The 15,342-nt window shown below is 37.3% G+C and overlaps 1 protein-coding gene and 1 long non-coding RNA gene across 2 annotated transcripts in view; one reads left to right on the forward strand and one right to left on the reverse strand.

Annotated features, from left to right (window-relative positions):
* Positions 1-6,993, forward strand: part of LOC146462638 (uncharacterized) — a 243,281-nt gene extending 236,288 nt beyond the window's left edge. The window contains exon 3 of the long non-coding RNA XR_014857091.1: positions 6,692-6,993. This is a non-coding gene — a long non-coding RNA (uncharacterized LOC146462638). The remainder of the gene's footprint in view (positions 1-6,691) is intronic.
* LOC146462644 (uncharacterized) overlaps positions 1-13,556 on the reverse strand; it is a 43,960-nt gene extending 30,404 nt beyond the window's left edge. The window contains exons 1-16 of the mRNA XM_085085423.1: positions 13,473-13,556; positions 10,706-10,801; positions 10,065-10,150; positions 9,901-9,977; positions 9,444-9,510; positions 9,235-9,320; positions 7,805-7,862; positions 7,309-7,375; positions 6,145-6,203; positions 5,413-5,514; positions 4,727-4,798; positions 3,467-3,636; positions 2,230-2,308; positions 1,712-1,793; positions 878-926; positions 175-262 (exon numbers count right to left, since the gene is read on the reverse strand). Coding sequence (XP_084941549.1) covers positions 175-262; positions 878-926; positions 1,712-1,793; positions 2,230-2,308; positions 3,467-3,636; positions 4,727-4,798; positions 5,413-5,514; positions 6,145-6,203; positions 7,309-7,375; positions 7,805-7,862; positions 9,235-9,320; positions 9,444-9,510; positions 9,901-9,977; positions 10,065-10,150; positions 10,706-10,778 — 1,215 coding nt within the window. The 5' untranslated portion in view covers positions 10,779-10,801; positions 13,473-13,556. The remainder of the gene's footprint in view (positions 1-174; positions 263-877; positions 927-1,711; positions 1,794-2,229; positions 2,309-3,466; positions 3,637-4,726; positions 4,799-5,412; positions 5,515-6,144; positions 6,204-7,308; positions 7,376-7,804; positions 7,863-9,234; positions 9,321-9,443; positions 9,511-9,900; positions 9,978-10,064; positions 10,151-10,705; positions 10,802-13,472) is intronic.
* Between the last annotated feature and the right edge of the window lie 1,786 nt (positions 13,557-15,342).

Genomic DNA, 15,342 nt, shown 5'->3' on the forward strand with positions numbered 1-15,342 from the left:
GTATTGTCTTCAAGACAGCTCCATAATTTAGTCCCAAAATATCTAACAGAATTAAGACCTTACGTTCTTGTCCTACCAATGGGAATCGTTAAGATATGCGATCCCCTAAGCCAATAAACTAAAGCACGTCAAATGAAAATACAATTTGTAAGATGCATTCATTAAATGAAATACCTTATAAGTTGGCACGTTGTACAAACACCAATCATTGAGTTTCTTCAGTGACCTCAAGCTGCAGTCTGAAAATCCCGGAACTCTGGTTCTGCAAAATATTTTTCATAAAGACCCGTATTAAATAATATTTATCCCAGGTGATTGGCAGTCGTATTCAGAACGCATACCACATGAAAGCCTTTTTAATAGACCCTTCTCCAAAGTGGCAGCAACAGATTTGCATGAGTTAAAATTGAACTGAATGAAAAACTGATACCAGCACTGGTAAGAGCACCTTTACTTTAGTAACCTTGCAACCTACACAATGTTGTGGAAAGGCTTATTTTCTCACTGGTATTTGTGAATATTTTACTTCGTATTGAGGCTAACCCTGTATAAATGCTTCTTTTGTCTTTTTATCCAGCCGTCATGGTGAATTCGATACTGGACTATTGCGAACAACAAAGTATACAGTCTGGTATTACAAAAATGCAGCACCAAATTCAACCTGCCTCATTAAAAAACCCACTCTCTTCGCTGTAATGAAAGACCTTTTCAAAAATGGCGGCCAATAAATTATTCTTTTATTTTTATGAAAATTAGTCTCGTTTGTTTGTGCAAAGTTTAAATTATAGAATTTTTACTTTAAAATGAGGTTAGTGGGACTATCCAAAAGAACAGTAAATCGGGTGCCATTTATGAAAACGTTCTTTATATGACATACTTGTGACCGCCCATGATACATCCTCGAGGTGTTAAACATTTGCAGCTCCCTTAAATAAAATATATACACAACAAGAACAATGACATATAAATGATCGCTAAACACGGAGACTGTTGACCCTGTTGACAGTAATGACGATCTTATCAAGGCAAATAAGGGGTAATAGAGTCGTAAAGTGTGATATTATGTAATGTTTAAAACACGAGCAGCAGTGTTTTATCGGGATTTAAAACCAGAAGGTGCAGCCCAGTGGTTTTAGACCCGATAAAACACGTGCTGTGAGTTTTTTGGACGGCTTCAAAAACATTCCTGGAAAAGCGTGTGTCAAGAGAGTTCATAACAATAATGCCTTTGTGAACGTTGGAATAAAGCATAAGAGAAAAACATTAAACAACGCATACTAATAAGGAGGAGGTTTTATCGGGTTTTAAAACCACTGCATGTGATGTTTTATCGACCATTTGATAGGTCAATGGGCTTATGAATTATTAATGAGTTTTTGAAAAATGTTTAAACAATTGGTGAACTTATGTCTTTTTCGTCATTGAATCCCATAATTTTACAAATTTAGTTTTTCTGACGTCGTCACTTTAAAAAATATATCACACAAGCATCATCTGGGTTTACTTAAACCAGTAATTCAGTTATTAATAACATGCGATATGAGCTAGTTTTTAGTTGGGAAATATAACATCACTTGGAATGGTCTCGCATAATACTTTTGCGGATTTCTTAGGGAGGGGTAGGCAAGGACCTATATCTTACTATTTACAACAGCAGCCACAAAAATGACACTGAACAGCAAAAACAACAATTATAACATAATTCACTTACCCGAGTCATGGCTGAATCCAAAATTGTGACCCATTTCATGGGCAAGTATTACATAAGGACCAATAATACTGCCCATATCCCACTATGATTAAAAAGGAAATTTACCCGTCAAGAACTACACCTTTAGGAAAATGAACACCCGATTGCAAAGGGCAACTAGAAATAAATCTTTATAGGAAAGTTTCCAAAACAGTATAAAGTGCAGAAAGTGTACCACGCTCAGTTTGGAAAGAAAATTTGACTTATCGTGTTTTACAAGGTGGTTCTAAATTTTTAGGTCTGAAGATAAAAAAATGAGTAAGAGGAAGTTCATTGGATAAATTTCCTGACTTGCGACTAGTAGTTACTACGCCTTGTATCCAGGCTGTAATTTTGAACTCATGGCAAAAATCCTATACAGTGTCAACACACGAGTCTTTCAGGAAATACTTTCTTTTACTATTCGATTTGCAACAGCCGGTTGCAATTTTGGTGTCGTTTTGGTGTTGGATGCTTAATAGCAAGAAAAACTGACTCACGTTATTGACGCCACTAGAAGAACCGCCACACATTCCAAATACATAAGCCATGCCTGCACAGTCGGACCAACCCCATACACTATAGAGGAGAAGAAAAGGTATATAAATAAATTAATATAAAGTTTACGACACATCGAGCGACCGAGCGACCGAGCGACCGAGCGAGTGACATTTACCCACATTACGATAACTTGTTCATTGCGCATGAGCGCGTTCACGAGTCAAAAAGGCAAATGATGAGTAGACTGTTAAAACTAAAATATAGTATTGCTTACAACATATTTTATCGATTTTTTTGGTTTTTCTGCCTATGTTTAGGTTAAGGCGTTAAACGTGTCTGTTGAACTTCTTTCACTATGTAAAGGCCTTTGATACAAATTAGCTAGCTCTTGGGCTTTTATTGTTGTTGTTAAGCTGTTCATTGCCCGAAAAAGTAGCGTTTGTTAAGAAACGCTTCCCATAATTGGGAAAGCTCGAGCGCCAACATTTAATAGAATAAAACTCTGCTCCTGCTTACTTTACCTAAAGCTGCGCGTAATAGCTAAGTTTTGATAGCGTGCTGTAATCACGTGATCAAAAGTATTCATGCAAAGTATCCAGCGAGAGAAGTGGTCTTTCAGAATTCAAACAGCGTTTTTATATCGATTTTAAAGGTACCGCTCGCCCTTTCCTTTAGCCCACCCTAATATCATGTATCTGGCGCCATTGAGCTCTTTCGGGTTGCTACTTTGTTTGGGTAATGATTATTGGCAGTACGGAGTATAGCAAATCTGACTGCAAACTGAGTAATGTTTGAATCTGGTTGATATAAACAGTCTGGAACGGATCGAAAAAAGGTATAAAAGTCTTCCATCTTATCAGTCATGTATACAGTACAGTAAGTAGGCGGTTGAATTGGCATCGACTGGTGTTTGCTTGATCACGTGAACAGGTATAAGTTCGTAGAGCCTTCTGGGATACTTCAGGGTTTCATGGGAGCATATGCGGTATGTATCCGACAACGAAAATCAAACCTAATTTCTCAGCAGTCTATATCCCGTATCCCAACACGTGAAAGTTACTGGCGAGAATAGAGAAGCTTTCAGTTGAGATTCTTTCATCGTACTCTTTTGAAATTCATATTAAGAAGATTCTATCTGGCCATTTTAAATTTATCGTTTAATAGCCAGAGTGACAAAGGAAATGTGCGGAATTTTCTTGCTTGGGTTCAGTTTGTATAGAAAGCAGTTTTACCTACCTCAGTAACTGAGCATTATCATGAGGAAATTTCTCGACCAAATATTTCTTTCTGTAGGTGTTGAATTTTCCCAGATCAGGCCCTCCCTTCTTCTCGCGCTTGTATGGATCACCATTTGTCCAGATTTCCAGTGCTTTGAAGACAAGCCTGATATTTATCCGTTGATAAATCTTTTAAATAAAGAAATCAAGAAGACGATTAGACAGATGAACACCGACTCATCCCCCATCTCTTATAGTACAGTTGGATTCATCCGAGTCATTAGCCGTGGACAGTAGGGGAGGGGGGGGGGGGGGGAGGGGCTTAAAGAGCTCTTAAGCGACTTTTCATAACGTTTTCAATACAGTAAACTTGTACACCAGCAAACATGATGCATAATTTTCCTAAAATTTATCCAGTAGCAAATTGCTATATAACAGTGTTATAGTTCTGGTGACGTGTCCAGGCCAAGGAGGTCATTTTTCATTTGATTTTTTTGTTTTTTGGGATTTTTTAAACTTTTCGATGATAAATTTGCGGCACATTTTAAACTCTTGTCATGGTTTTCTGCGGTCTTATTCAGTTATTTAATCGGGAAATCCAAGATGGCCCTTTCGCCTGCTTGTGAAAGACGAGCTAGAAACCACAAAACGTTGAGCATTACATGCTCTCAACCTGTTTAATGCATATGGTGTACAACTGCATTGAACTAGGAGATCACCTTTTCATGTATAAATCAAATGTTAACGAAAAAGGAGTTGCGTTCGGCTACAAAACACAGGGCGAAGTTCTTTGTATAAGAGTGACCTTTTAACTCTAGTAATCTCACTTTACTGATGTTACAGGAGAGTTAAAAACTCTTGTTTTTTTTTTTCGTTTTATATCTGGCCCCAGTTGTTCAAAGAGCGGATAGTTTTATCCACTGGATAGGTCTCTATCCGGCAGATGAAATGTGTGCAAGATTTTCCCAATAGACCTATAACTTGTGGATAGAGTAGAAGCATATGTCAAATTTAAGTATGGGATTGTGAGGAAAACTTGCCCAAGGCGTTTGTTGGAGTACATTTGCTCCGCTGGATAGTGACTTATCCAGTGGATAAAGTTATCCACTCATTGAACAACTAGGGCCTGGTCTATAAGTTTACGAATCAAGGGTTTAGTGGGGTCGCTGATCAGTCCGGGGACCCTGGGACAAGTGCTTCAGTTGCTTCTAGTCTAATCAGCCACGGTCAGGCTCACGTATACAGCAAGTTATTAAAGTACATATAAAACATTACTCACCGCATCAACGGCATTCACTAATGTGATAACTCGATCTTTGATGACAGCGGCATCCTTTTTATGCTTAATGTACTGGAAAATATCAGATATCAGACAGTATTAGCTATTAGGCGTGTAGTCGTAAGGTAGCAGATAAGTTGGAAAAATATGATTCTGAAGAGTTGGCTAACGGCTGATTGAGTGATTGAGTGATTGATTGATTGTTTGATTTATTTATTGATTATATTGACTGTCTGAATGATTGACTTGCAGTGTGCATGGATGGTGGAATAAATAATAGAACGAACGAAATAATTGAATGACGTATAATTGGTTGAGGTGAATGAATGGTTGACCAACACACCAACAAAGAGATTAAAACTAAATTAATTTAATGACTGACTATTGAAAGTAAAATTTGAAGATTTTACGACTCATACCACTCCTCTCAGAACTCTCAAAATTTCCGCGCGCTGATTGGCTCGTAGTTATTGTCTATAGGAGTCAGATGAAACGTGCGTGCTTTCTCAACGGAACAAAAAATCGCTCGTAATTTTTCCACTTTTTTGTTAAAAGCAAATCAACAGCAGTTTTCTATGGTCTACAACCTTATAGACCATGAATTGTCGCTGTCAAATGTTCAAAACATGGCAGTGATGACGATCTGTTAAATTTTAGATATAACTCGCGTTCCTTTCGTCACTTACCATTCTATAATCTACCACCATCACAAGCTCGTTGTATCTTGTCTTGCTCGTTGTCAGGTATGGCTTGTAAAAGTGATCCACGTTTGCTATGCTACGGCGTATCTGAAACAAAATAGAATCGGAATCTTTGAGGCGATATTTGAGAATCTGACAATTTGTTCTCATAGTGAAAAAAGTCTATTATAGATGTATAAAAGAAAATCAGACATCCCACATACTGATGTAGTGTTGCACCAGAACTTTTGAAATAGATTGAAAAAGAAAGGAACACTAAACAACTCTTCTTTAAATGATAAGAGAAGCATAGGTCGATAAAAAGAAGAATTACGTTTTAAGATGTACTATATTTTGGCTGACCTTCTTCAGGTTCAATGAGAATTTGCATTGGGACATGCGCTTTTAAACTCTGTCTTTATCGAGACTTAACTTATTAACAAACCGTCTATAGTGGTTATGCACCATCTTTCACTAAAAGGTAGGCAGTTCCTTGTTTTTCTTCAAATCAAAGAAAGTAGTGGAACCCTCACGTGGGAAAGCACGTGCGAACTACTGTACAGTCAGCAAACCCACAAGTGCAGAGTAAACATTGACAAGAGTTGGCCGCGGGAAACGAGGGGAAAAGCCAGTTTGCTACTATTAATATTGCAGTAAATAATAGTAAGGAACTGACCAAAAATGGTGTCCAAGAAAAGGATAGTTTGTAGGGATCTTTAATTGAAAAACTGAAGGTACCTTCGAAAACGATACGGAACTATCTTCGTCGTGGGAATCTTCGTGCATTTCTTTGTTTCCTGGAAAGACATTATACAATTTCGGTTTAGAAAGCTTTGAGCCACATAGTTCTTATTAAAAATTATACAAACACAGATGCCAATGATCTGTTGCTTGGTTAATAAAACGATTATTAAAGAAACATGATACGCGACAATTATTCTGAGATCCAACATCCGTCCAACATCTTTCTACAGATAAGAAGGTAACATTAAATAAACCCCATACTGTAGCTATGAACGCAATGGTCTGCTTTATAAGACAGACGTTTTTGGCCAGCTAATCGCATTCTACCTGAATGATCAGTCTCTGATAGCAAAAAAATAAATAAATAAATGAATAAAAATAAAAATAAATTAAAAATAAATAAATAAATAAATAAATAAATAAATAAATGAATAAAAATAAAAATAAATTAAAAATAAATAAATAAATAAATAAATAAATAAATAAATAAATAAATAAATAAATCAAGTAAAATAAAATTGACTTTGGTTAGGCAGTATAGTTAACAATTATTCCACGAGCGCGCGTTGGATATGAGATGATAGATAGCCAACGAGGCGCGTAGCGCCGAGTTGGCTATAATCATCTCATATCCAACAAGCGCGAGTGGAATAATTGTTTTATTAAAAACAATCAAGAAATATTGCTAGATCTAACTGATTTCGCTGTGAGAGAAGAACCAGCAGACAATTTAATGGCCGCCATTTCTTGGCTATGGTATAATTGCTCATATACCATGGCCGCTCAGCCAATCAAATCCCTTGAATTGCATTATACAATGATCCAGTTTTTAATAACATTAGATATACACTCGATTGAAGAAAACGTCCCATGCAAAGTGTAAATTTGTAGACAATGTGACCTGGTGGAATTATTGTGATGATCCAATTAGCGTCCGCGAATCTCGTATTTCTTCTCTTTGTCTGAGAGAAATATTTGAATTTTTAAAAGCCCTTAAAATCGAACGTGCTTTTATTTTCTAAAAAGAAGAATGGAAATAAGCTCCATAGGTCGAACGTTTTCCAGAACGTTGTTGGGTCTTATAATTCATAAGTTACGCCTTTTACCTGACAACGTTTTTTTAACCGAGTGTATAATTAGTTCGCATCATAAGTTTACCGCAGCGTTTGCTAATATCACCGAAGTCTTCATCTTTAGCTTGGAAAACCTTATGAGCCCCAGTGATCTATAAATAAAGGTAAAAATTAGAGTACATCTTAATTCAAGAGCGACAAGTCTATTTGCTAAGCTACTCTATCGAATGTGAAATTTCAAAGCGACTTCTTATCACATAATCACACACCCGAGTTCAAGTTCATTTTTTCTAGATTTATTTCTTTGTGCCACACCCAGTGCTTAGGCGTGGTGATGTAGTGTTACGTTGGACATCGAATCAGAAGGCCGCTAAACCTAACGTCCTTCACAGGGCACGTAATCTTAGCCCTAGTCTCTGCTGTTGTGTTGTTTCCGATAAAGAAAACTTTACTCCATGTCGTCTCTCTTCACTAAACTAAAATCGGATCAAGCTCTGATCAGGTGCGCCACGTGTGTTTCGCGTACGGCTTTAATAATCTTTCACTTGTTAAATGCTAAGTATTTTGTTCACCAAACTTACGTTGTGTTCCGGCTCTGGTGTGATGTAAAAGGTTTTCATACCATCATCTATTAGGCCTCTGTAAATGAGAAAAAAAAATACAAGTTTGAAAAAACGAAAGGGAAGTACACGTAAACTTATTACACGTAAACTATACGATAGGCCATTCCTGTTCAAAGCGCCTGTCACTTATTTCTTCACATTCATATAAAATTCATTTTAATGTAACTGGCTGCTCACTATTTCTTGTCATAAAAAGGATGAAGCAAACTACGAACTGGCTAAGTACCAGAAAGGCTCTTTAGATACCCGCTCGGGATATTTATTTCCAAGCTTCAAAAAGATGGAGGACGAAGCCTTATAGAGACAGAGACCATTTTCTTGTAAGTCATGCATTTTGAGCAAAATACAGTAAAGCTAATAAACAGAAAGTATTCTTTAATCATTATCAAGTTTAAGAGCAGAGCTTTCGGAACACATCCAAGTTCCTTTTCCAATGATGCTTCAATTTATAAAATGGAAGCTAATTTTGTTGACAAGTTTGTTATCTAGCGCAGCTAAAACACATTACTCAGTTATATTAGCCTTAGCTACTTTAGGAAGTTCTTTTAACTCTATTTACTGTAACGCCTTGCCAATATTATTTCATTCTGATAGTAAATCGCTAGTTTTATCAAAAATTAGACTGGCACTGTTGCGTTCACCATCATATTCTCGTCACCCAATAAGAACACGTATGTCCAGAAATGCTCCTAACCCTGAATTTGGCGGGTACCTCATATAAAACAGGCCTTTTTGTCGTTTATCATATGGCTTCGTGTTTGACAGAATTATGTGTGTTTTAATGAGAATTAAGGTTAGGGGACACCTTGTGATGTCTATCATACACTTCATGAATCGCAGAACTATATAAATTGACAAGAGGTTTAATTTCTCAAGAAACTGTGGTCCTGCGTATGTGGGGAAGTAGAAACGAATATATGCTTTTATCCACAGAGTTGATTAGCTAATTTGGCAACCGTAAAGAGATTCGAGTGCTGATGTTTCAAGAGGTAGCCTTTCGTTCTTCGTCCCACCAAACAAGGGCTAGCGAATGAGAGGAAGGCAGAGTGCGAAACGTGATGCAAAGAATTCTGTCGGAAGCATAGCTCTATCATTACTGAAAACGTCTATAGTTGGAGGTAAGGGATATTCTAGTTCGTAGTTGTTGTCCATAAGAAACGTTTTTAAATCCCGTACATTTTCTGACGCGATTCTGGCTCAATTAATTCAAGATGTAATGTGCACGCGCGTCTGCCATTTTGACCCAAATTTCTTGCAATAGTAAGTAATAGTGAGTATAATTTTTTGTATGTGGCCAAGAGTTTTGGCGAGAATTTTAGTGGCTTAGCCGGTACAAGCAAAATAAATTGTGAAAGCAGAAAAACGTCTGGTTAAGATAACCATGTTACCTAAGTCCTGCACAAGTGTTAAGGACGACACTGGAGTCCTGCACACCGCGGATGGTTCCTTGAAAATGACAGTCATCGGTTACGCCCTAGAAATAAAGTAGAGTCCAATGAAAAACGGCAAAACCGCACGGGGGACATGTTATAAACATAACATTGAAATTAATCTGTTTGTTAATCTGTTTATTAATATTAAGTTCATGATTAATTACCTCATGAATGATTTCTGAACCATCATCAGCAAACGTGCGCATGGCAAATGAAGGAGAAATGAGCTCTCTGCAAAAGAGAAACAATTGTCAATTAGGAAAACTATGTAACTTCATTACAGAATATTGCATAGGCTGAAGTCAATATGCAGAGTTGAACTTTAGATCCCGATCTAGTGCAGAATCAAGGTAAACGTTTTCTTCGGTCACACGGTCGCACACTTTGTACAGTGACTGTTCCTTCCTGTGAATAGTGAAGTAACTTCTTCCTTGATTTTCTGTCTCCCTCATTCATTTATTGAACTCCTGTGGGTTTCCGTATAATTTAAAACAAATAAGGCTTTTCGGTTTTACCTCCGCAGTAACGACTTTACTCGATTCTTATCACTGAACAGCTTTTCCATCCATAACTGATTTATTTATTTGATAACTGCCAAAAAGACATAATAAGTTTTTGTACTTGTTTTTCTTTACATCCAGAGTCCAGTCTTTATCAAAACCTGTCAATCGGTAGGAGGCGTTATCCACGTGACCATCCTAAAAAGACAATTCAAATTCAAAATTAACCGTCAACGAACCATATAACGAACCAACGAACCAAGGGAACCATATAATTAAACGAACCTCTCCTGAAGTTGTGAGATCCCGTTTCGCTCGCCTTCCATCAATCCTTTCTGGATACGTAATGTGATAGTCGCCATAACTTCCCTCTGTATTGCAACGTTAACAAGATTAACACAAAGAGGATGCATACACATACTAAAAGCCAAAATCTAATCCTGCTCATGAAAAATTACACATTTATTAATTAAGAGACTGGTGAAACGAAAACAAAGAGGGTTTAAAACCATTAGCTCCGTTATGAAATAAGAGAGATGTACTGAACATGTTACGAGCGTTGGATAAGGAAAAGGAAACTGAGTTCTTGACGAGATTCAAGTCCATGCCCTTGCGCACATATGTGCTCTAATCATTGAGCTGTGGGGAATGGGGATGAGCTTGGCCATTAACTGGGTAAATATTCGATCATAGACCCAATGCAAAAATGGCTGACATTTTAATATTCTTTTGTCTGCATTCAAATTGGCCTCAATAACCTCGTTCTTGAGTTCAAATATCAAAAAATTATTTTACCTTGGACGAGGCTAGTGAGGATAATTTGAATACAGACAAAAGAATATTAAAATGTCAGCCATTTTTGCATTAGGTGTATAGTGTCCCATAATAAATATGTAGCCACATTCATTCCATCTAAAGGGCCTTACCCACAAACGTGAAGAAGACGCTGCTTACAAACAGCACCAACGCACAAGCGATCAGCACTCCCGGCTTGGTCATAACTGCTGCTTGTTTCGCGTCAGCTTGAAAGAAAAAGGGTAAAAACGTTTTCAAAGAATTGTCCCTGGAAGAGAGATTTAACCAATAGCTAGTTTCAAAAATGAATTCATTGCCCCTTTGAAACGTCTTTTGATTGAGCTAGGCCCACCCACTGACTGCAGGGTTGCTCAAAGATCATAATGACACTAAATAATAATCTATTTTCAAAGAGGATAACTTATGTGGAGTTAACTACTTCTTTCTTTATTTTTAGTGGAAGTAATTTGATTGGAAAGCAAACGTTTCTTCCCATCAACCGTAACAATTTATTTAATCGTCCTTCTTCAAGAAATGGTTTAGTCTTGAATCATGGTTTGGTAGTTATGTGCAGGAAACAGAAATTAGAAAATCGGTCAACCGACAAATAACTACGCAACCGCAACGCCAACGTCACGATAATGTCACTAATAAACATAGTTGCATTATCTGATCTACTTTGTGAATACGACTCCATCCAGTTCAACTTGTACAATGTGACCGAATGTTTCTGGAATATAGTTAGAAGTAGCAGTGTTCAAGTTCAGAAAGAGAAAGAAACTACGTGTACTCGTGCTCTCGAAGCTTTACATTTGTACACTGATTTGACGTTGCTGTTTTTATCAAAGAAATGTACTAAAATGTTTAACGCACGAGCAGTCAGGAGTCATTGTTTTTGCTTAAAATAAATTACGCGCCCACCAAAACAAATATAATAAGATGAAAATAACTCAATAAATAAAGCCCTAATACTAGGTCAGTCACGCAAGTGCTTGATATTTCAAACTTGATAACGGTATCAGGCTAAAATAACACACAAACTGTGAAGAAATAACGAACAAGCAGTATTATCCCGAAATCACGAAGTAATCATGTTGTCACACAGCATATTTTAATTCTCATACGGGGAAACGAAATGTGATTCATCCGAACCTAAAAATAACACCTAAAACTCAACAGAAGTGGCAACGACGTTTCTTCCTTGGGAATAACGAAGATCTGTTGGGAATAACGAACGCTTACGGAACGAAACACAGGAATGTGCTTACGTGGCGCCCACATCAAGAAAAGTGGGATAAGAATATTGGTTTTGATGTAGAGAACGTTTACTATTTAGAGTTTCATTAGATAAACAGTCACACCCAAAGCCCCCAAACAATACTGAGTGCAAGCATAAAACAAAACAAAACAAAACAAAACAAAAAGGTCACCTGCTTATTAAATTAGCGCTGTGACTTTTGTTTAGCACAAACTATAAGCACAGTTCAGTCCTGCACAAATGTCCTTACAAAATCATTCTCTCTACTCATTTTCGTCTCCAAGGCCGAGCCAAAGTTAAGAGTGGTCAGGATGATTGAGTCAAGGAGATTCTTCCCCAGAAGGTTAACATTTACTGTGATCTCAAATATTTCATATTTTAATTATTCGTAATCCCAGATGTACCCCGCGGGATTTGCGTGGGACTGTGAGCCAACCAGGATCCAACCAATAAAACGGAGTCAGCTTCTTTCCTATTAAAGATCAACACTAAACAATTTTTCAACTTGTATGTTTAGCACAAAAAGTCAAAAATCCGTGATTAGCCATTTCAGCTCAGATAATTAAGCGTGATATACCCCGTTTCAATCTATAACCAATTCTAAACCCATGAAATAACTTGAAATGTTGCCAGGTGGGACTGCACATGCCTTATAATGTACTTTGGATAAGAATGTAGCATACTATCCTTCGTGGAAGAATAAGATTGTTAACGACGACATAAAAGAAACTATACAGTTTTGTAAAACTAGCTTATTCAGATCACATTTTTTTAGTGCCACTCATTACAACTAGACCACTTCTCACAGTTAGTTACAAACAATGCGGTTATCTAATAGTGAGCCAGTAACCTTAAAGAAAACCCACAAACTTCCAGTATCTACGTGGGTTTGATCTTTTGTGTTAACTTCAACCTCAATTTTCCGTTCTTCTATTGTTTGAAAACCTATAGGTCCTATAGTAGTAAGTAAACGCATTTGCGCCGGATCAATGGCATCAAAAGTGCACGTTTTGTTCACAATGGCCTGACAAATTCATGAGCACATCTGCATACACTTATTTACAAAAGCTGACGGTTGATTTTGAGCAAGGGAATTAAACGTACGAAAAAAAATAACTTAAATCTATCAGGATTCGTACACTGACTTGTTCATGCTTACAGCTAAAAAGTGTTTCTCGTCGGATCCTGAGGCGCAAAGGTTTCATCCATATGAAACATCACTTCGTCAGAATTCTGGTTCCACCCAGTTCAAGCGACTCTTGAAGATGAGGGTCGGATGGAGCGCCATTTTCTGTCAGTGAAGCCACTTTATAGAACTCGAGATTTTGGGAAGAGGCGGATCGTGGCCTCTTTGTACCGAATGTCAAGAATTTCGAGATCCTTTTCACGTTAAAATTAAAACCCACCATTTAGAAGTTTAATTTGAAAAAGCAAGACAACGGTGGTAGCGACGTCTAAAATGTAGTGCTCCAAAAAAAAAGAGACAACTCCAAAAATATCAAGCAGCTTATGTCATAAACCAAAGATAAAACGTCAAAAAATGTGAAGGATTTCTCCTTGGATTCATCCAAAAAATTCTTTATTGAAACTGTCAACCCATTCTTCCCTCTACTTTAAAAGGTATAGAAAAGATAACGTACCTCAAAAACGGCCTGAATACTGTCAAAGGTTTTGGAGGACACAACAAACGGTGGACACTATCACTCCACCTCAAACCAAGTGAAATGGCATACTATCTAATGTCTTGCAAACTCTTATGATATATACTCCGAAAAAGACCATGAAACAATGCAGGCAATTGTGGCGGAACCCCTTCTGGTTCTTTGCGTGGTAGTTACACCCTGGCTCGATAGTTGGGTTTAAATTTGAATGGATCTTTGAACCCGGAAAAAATTCCAAACCATTTCTATTAACAATGAATCTTCCAGATGTTGGTATCATCTAGAAAAATTAATGCAATTTACACCTGCGCAAATGTTCTTGAAGGAGCGTTCTTTCTCCTCTCTTTCGTCTCTAAGAAAATGAACAAAAGTTGATTGAAGCTTATTGAAGTTACGGAGATTCTTGCCCAGTAGATTAACACATTATGATCTCAGAATATTATAGATTTTGATTATTGGGTACCGAGTTGGTGTGCAGTTGTGTGTGGGTGGTTGAGACCCAACCAGGATCAAACCTATAAACACGTGTCGGTTCTTTTCCTATTTCTCACAAGTGTTTTCTCTTCTCATTGTCGTCTCTAAAGAAAACAGCAAAAGTTAAGAGTAATCAGGATGATTGAAGTTAACAACTGAGATTCTTGTCCACTAGGTTAATACAGTATGATATCGGATATCCTTTAGGTACCCCATGAATTGAGTGGGTGTATAAGTCCCAAACAAGATTCAGTTACTCAGCCGATCTAAAACAAGTTAAAAAAAAGTTCGAAACCCGGTTTATGATAGGTAGGCGTCATATACTATACTTCAAACTGAGGAAATTTGAGACCATTAAAATTACTTAAAACAACGCCAGGTGGGACTACACATGCCTTAACTTTTGATATATTATGGAGTTGTGTAAGAACTTTAGCATACAGCCACACCTGCATACTGATCTCGAGATGCAAAGATTTCCTCTGCATGGAACGTCACTTCAAAAAGAATTTTTGGTTCCTTCGAGTTCAAGCGACGCTCGAACGTGGGATGGAACGCCATTGCTTCTGACGTTGAGCCACTTTGTAGCGTCTTTGCGCAGATGTGGATGGTGGCCTCGTCGCAGTGAATGTCAAGGATTTCGACATTTTTTCAGGTTAAAATCAAAATCAATAGCACTATTTAGAGATTGAAAAAAGAGCAAGGCAATGGTGATGTTGGCGTCTAAAATGCAGTGCTCCCAAGAACAGCGAGACAATTCCAAAATTACAAGGAGCTGGCACCATAAATCAAAGATAAAATTAAGCAATGTCAAAGATTTTTCCTTGGAATTTTCTCTGTCAATAGCTCTGGCAAAAACTCGCAACGTCTACTTCCCTTTACTGTAAAAGGAAAAAAACATATAGTTCCTTGAAAAACGGCTTAAATACTGGCAAAGGTTTTGGATGACACCTTAAATGGTACTGGTGAACACTATTACTCCACCTTAAACCAATTTACTACCAAATGTAGTCACACTCTTATGTGATATATATTCCGAAAAAGCCGACTGAGGAACAATGCAGCCAAATGTAGCGTAACTCCTTCAGGTTGTTTGCGTGGTAATAAACCCTCGCTTAGTGTCGGGGTTTAAATTAAAATGGTATTTTCGAAACCGGAAAATATCAAACCTTTGTTTACGCAATGAATCTTCTAAATGTTAGTGTCATCTAGAAAAATTAATATAGTTTGAACCTGTAAACATGTTGCTACACGAGCGTTCTTCCTTGTCATTGTCATCTTTAGGGAAGTGGGCAAAAGTTAAGAATGGTCAATATGATTGAAGCTAAGGAGATTCTTGTCCAGTAGGTTAATACATTATGATCTCAAATATAGT

The sequence above is a fragment of the Pavona decussata genome, unplaced genomic scaffold (genome assembly GCF_977016875.1).
Source record: "Pavona decussata unplaced genomic scaffold, jaPavDecu1.1 SCAFFOLD_186, whole genome shotgun sequence".
Taxonomy (NCBI): domain Eukaryota; kingdom Metazoa; phylum Cnidaria; class Anthozoa; order Scleractinia; family Agariciidae; genus Pavona; species Pavona decussata.